The 5,254-nt window shown below is 36.7% G+C and overlaps 1 protein-coding gene across 1 annotated transcript in view; it reads right to left on the bottom strand.

The window, feature by feature from the left end:
- LOC106875327 (centrosomal protein of 120 kDa) overlaps window positions 1-5,254 on the bottom strand; it is a 45,425-nt gene that overhangs the window by 32,224 nt on the left and 7,947 nt on the right. Inside the window, exons 5-6 of the mRNA XM_014923416.2 lie at window positions 4,608-4,805; window positions 3,049-3,168 (exon numbers count right to left, since the gene is read on the bottom strand). Coding sequence (XP_014778902.1) covers window positions 3,049-3,168; window positions 4,608-4,805 — 318 coding nt within the window. The remainder of the gene's footprint in view (window positions 1-3,048; window positions 3,169-4,607; window positions 4,806-5,254) is intronic.

Below are 5,254 nucleotides of genomic sequence, written 5' to 3'. Positions count from 1 at the left end.
TTTACGTGGCACAAGCACAGGCAAGGTTAGTTTGGCATGGTTTTTACAGACGGATACCCTTCCAAACACCAACCACTTTACAGTGTTAAATGAATCTTTTTCAGTGGCACCAGCACTGACAGGGGTCACCAAGTAACTTGCAAGACAAGGATCCTTTGAGAGGGGAGGGGGAATTGGAGGAGAGGCTCTTGTGTCAGATGATGAAAGGTTATAATAAAACAGAGAGACAGAAACAGGTCTCTTGTTGTAGGGGAGGTATATGGTTACCTGGCCAGAGAGAGGGGGAGAGAGAGAGAGAGAGAAAATGAGGACAGGAACAAGTATGTTGCTGTAAAGGAGATACATGGTTACCCAACCTGAGGGAAGAGGAGGAGATGGAGAGAGAGAGAGTGAGAGACAGCAGGAGTGCAAGAGAAAGTAGGAGAGAGAGATGGTAGCAAAATGCCAGGCATACTCACAAGGGATGGGGATGAAAATATAAATGGGATGGTCAAGTAAAAGAAAAGAGAGATGGTGGCAAATATGTGTGTGTATGTGTGTGTGTGTGTGTGTGTATAGCTCCAAAAGAATTTTTATTCTCTCTCTGTTTATCTCTTTGTGTTCCTTTCTGTTGAAGAGCAAAGGCTCGAAATGTAAAAGATTTTCTCACCTTCCCGAGCATTAAACTAATACACCTGTTTGTTGTCTATACACCTGTCTTCGTCCTTTTTTTCTGTAAATTTCAACTATATATATATATATACACACACACATACATACACACACACAGTATCTCACACAAGTATGTACACCCCTAAAAAATTTTAGGAAAATTGCTGTTACTCTGATAATATCGAAGGAAATCAAACAAAATTTATACTCAATAAAAATATTATACATGCAAACATTATACAAATTTGGAACACAAAACAATAAACATTTTCAAAGATATGAACGAAATATTAATTTTCAAACGATACAAAAATATGTACACCCTAAACGATTATTTGCTATATTCAATATTTGCTGTGACCGCCCTTGTTTTCAATGACTGTATTAAGTTTTCTGGCCATAGAGTCAACTAAATTTCTGCATATAACCAATGAAATCAATTTCCATTCATCCTGAATGATGTCTTTCAACTGCGTCACATTGTGAGGTTTTTCCTCCTCGACCTTCCTTCTCAAAACATTTCACAGATGTTCTATTGGATTTAAATCAGGTGACATTGTAGGCCAAGGCAATACTTTTACCTATTTATCTGATAAAAACTTAGTCATCATCTTTGAAGTGTGTTTAGGGTCATTATCATGTTGGAATATGGAATGTCTTTCTAGTTCCTTGATGCTTTTCAACATTGTTTCCTGCAATATGTCACAATAAAGCCTTGAATCCATTGTTCTCTCAATAAATGTGAGTCCTGCCATACCAGCCACACTCATGCATTCTCAAAGCATAACACTTCTGCTGCCGTGTTTCATGGTAGGTACGATGCATTTGTTGCTATTATCTTCACCTGGTCATTGCCATAGTTGTTTAATACCATCTAACACAAACAAGTTGATTTTAGTCTTGTCGGAAAAAAAGAATTTTATTCCAAAACTCCTTCCCCTTACTCACATAGGTATTGGCAAAAGAAAGACAACTTGGTTTATGCCTGGTAGTGAGGAGAGGCTTCCTATGAGGAATGTGCCCATGAAGACCACATTGGTTCAAACTTCAGTGAACTATTCAGGTGGATACACTCTTTCCACTAACAGAAAACATTTCTCAAGCCAAAGATGAAGTGGTACGATGCCTGTCATCCATCATGCAACATTGGATGTGGTGAATATTACGTGCAGTTAAAATTACAAGGGCAACCTGGATGATGTTTATTGCTTAGCCATCCAGTAGCTTTGTACTTCTGAAGATTTTTACCACGGTATAAAAATCAGAAATCCTGCAGATGCAATAACAAGGACCGGTGCAAAAATGCCAGGAGAAATAATTTATCAGAATTGAAATTATCAGCAATATCTGAATTTAGTAAAAAAAAAAGTGGATAAAATACTGAATATAGCAAATTTCCTTTAGGGTGTACATATTTTTGTAACATTTGAAAATTAATATTTCGTTCAATTGTTTTATGTTCTAAATTTGCATAATGTTTGCATGTACAATATATTTTATTGAACATAAATTTCGTTTGTGATTTCCTTCGATATTATCAGAGTAACAGAAAACTTTTAGGGGTGTACATACTTGTGTGAGATACTGTGTGTGCGTATGTATCATCATCATATATATATATATATATATATATATATATATATATATACACACACACACACACATACATATACATATATACACATGTGTGTGCACGTGTGGATATGTGTCTTTGTTTGTCACACACCCTCACTGCTTAACAACCAGTATTGGTTTGCTTACACCCCCATAACTTAGTGGTTCGACAAAAAGAGACTGACAGAAAACCAGACATCAAAAATAAGTACTGGGGTCAATCAGTTCAACTAGAACCCTTCAAGGCAGTGCCCCAGCTTCATCACAGTCCAATAACTGAAGCAAATAAAAGATGCAAGGAAATGTGCTAATATTTATTATAATTATAAATATTAAAGAAATAAAAATATAGATTAATCTTTTAAACAGTCCATCCAACAAGCTTCTATACATTTTAAGTCTGCCCAAATTCACTTTTAAGACTTGGGTCAACCCTAGGCAAGGTTAAGTGCACTGGCCCAAAATACCATGTAGTGGGATCGAACCTGAAACATCATGGTTGTGAAGCAAACCTCTTAACCACTTAGCCATGACAGTAACAACTCTCTGAATCTGAGAGATATTAATTTACTGGCCAAACAAAGATTCACAGTTCATATCCTCTCACCGATATTCTTCGTTATATCTTTGAGGAAGGGACTTAACTCTCATCGGTCGTCCATCTTGCAGTAGATAGACAACACATTGAGGTAAATTGCCAAATATATATATATATATTACATTATTTAATTATTAACTATGGTAGACAGGCAGAACTGCAAAGAAATTGTATTTTAACCTCACCGTGTAATCACCCTCTAAAACAACTGGTCGCATGAAGATTTCAGTGCTGCCTGGTTTCAGTAAAGTATTTAAAGGTACTTCACAATGTCCAAACGATATATCCTCACAACAAAAATGAACCTGAAACAGAATCACAAAAGAAACAGTGAGAAGAAAATCGTTATGGGGCAGGCAGACAGCAGGAGAAATCTTCAGAGGAAGAACTGTCAAACAAGTGTCTCAGACCATTTCGTTCTCTAAGAGCTCAAAGACTACCTAGGTAGTGACTCCTAGATGTCCTCTCGCTGTTATTTAAATGTTAACTCTAGAAATAAACGTAATTAACAATTCTCACCTGATAATGCATCAATTTTTAATAGAATCAGTTCAAATTTCAAATGTGCTATCCATATCTTTTGAAAAATATACATTTGTTGGAGGCTTTTTTTTTTAGCCAGAAGAGACACCACAAAGCATTTAATCCAATGCTCTAACAATTCTACCAATCCACTGCCTCAGATTGGTATTTTTTAATTTGCCTCCTAAAGGATGAAAGGTAACGTTGACTTTGGTGGGATTTGAATTCAGAGCATAGGGAGTTGGGACAAATACTGCAAGGTATTCTATCCAACACTAATGACTACCTGACTACCAACTTGCTACCATATTTTAGCTTTGAAAGATCATCACAGCCGTTGTCATCTTTTAACATGTCTTCCATGCTGAGTGCTTCAAGAAGCTTATATTACTAAAAACCTATGGGCTAGATGGCTTGACAGGATTTGACAGGTCAGAAGACTGCATTGAACTTCAACGTCTGCTTTGGCATGGTTTCTACAGCTGGATGCCTTTCCTAATGCCTTGCAGTGGTTCTCAACCAGTGCTCATGTGACTCCTGGGACTCCATATAATATTCTGTTGGGGCCATGCAAGCAAATAGTAAATTGGAAATCCACAGTAGTACTTTAAAGGTTCATGCAAAAAATTTTGCCCTTAGATGTATTTATTGCAAGAAACAACTAGGTCTCTTTCTCTAATGTTGTGGTGTTATGGGCTGTGATGAGCTGTGTGTTGTCGGTGGAGAGGGATGAGGCAAACAGAAGTGAAGCCAGACCGGAAGTTGGCCACACGCGGTCGAAGGCCAGCACGTGCGTCAGTCAGAAAACAGACAGGTTACGAGAAAGACGTGTTTTGATCAAGAGCGATCGTGTACTCCGCTGCGGTCGACAAGGTAAGGTCCAACGTTTCACTCTGTCCTTTTGCTTCTTGTTGTCTTTTTCCTCCATCACACCACAAATGTTTTACATAGTTTAACATGTTTCCAGCCACTGAAACATGTTCTCTCAGAGAGTGCTGTTGCAAACCTACGCAAGTCAATATGTGAAAAACAAAATAGGAATTTTGAAAGCAGTATCTATAAGACTAGTTTTTATACATCAAATGGCTATGGGGGCTCACCAGAATAAATAGTAACCAAAGCAGTCCATAGGTAAAAAATGGTTTAGAACCACTGCTTTAAAAGATATATTAACCAATTTAAGAAACTATAAACCAATGTTAACCACTGATCTATGACTTACCTGGATGCCAGGTTGATTTGCAAAGAAGAGACATAAAACATCTAGATTGCTTCGGATCTTCACAGATGCTCTCTCAGGCACAAATTTTGGGTTGATCAAATCAGTGAAGGTCTCACTGCAGACATTATTTCCAAATAAGGAATAATAAAAACTGTATCCACTGGAATTATCGGGTAGAGGGATGGACGCAGGGATCAACTTTTAGCAAAAATTAAAAAATTAAAAAAGTAAATAAAACAGATGTGTTTCCAAATGTATATAAAGTATGCAGAAAAATAACAAAATATACAAAAAAAGTAAAAAAAAAAATAAACGAATCAATTTAGGGTTTACGCATCACAGGTTATTTTATTATTTAAGTGACTAAACTGACAAAAGCATTTGATTCAAATCTTAACATCATCGTCATTGTTTTTTTGACATCCACTTTTCCATGGATCAGATCAGAATTTGCTGAGGTAGATTTTTTATGATCAGATGCCCTTTCCTATTGCCAATCCTCACTTGTTTCCAAGCAGACATGGTTTCATGGAAGATTGGACGTAGATAACACTGCTTGTAAGACAGTAACACTCGTTTACAACTATCAAATGATATCATCACACACACACACATACTTTATATCTCTTTTTTTTTTTTTTTTTTTT

Source organism: Octopus bimaculoides, chromosome 2 (assembly GCF_001194135.2).
Source record: "Octopus bimaculoides isolate UCB-OBI-ISO-001 chromosome 2, ASM119413v2, whole genome shotgun sequence".
In the NCBI taxonomy this organism is placed as follows: Eukaryota; Metazoa; Mollusca; class Cephalopoda; order Octopoda; family Octopodidae; genus Octopus; species Octopus bimaculoides.
The sequence above is the reverse complement of the archived record's forward strand: the minus strand, read 5'-3'. Positions and strand labels throughout refer to the sequence as shown.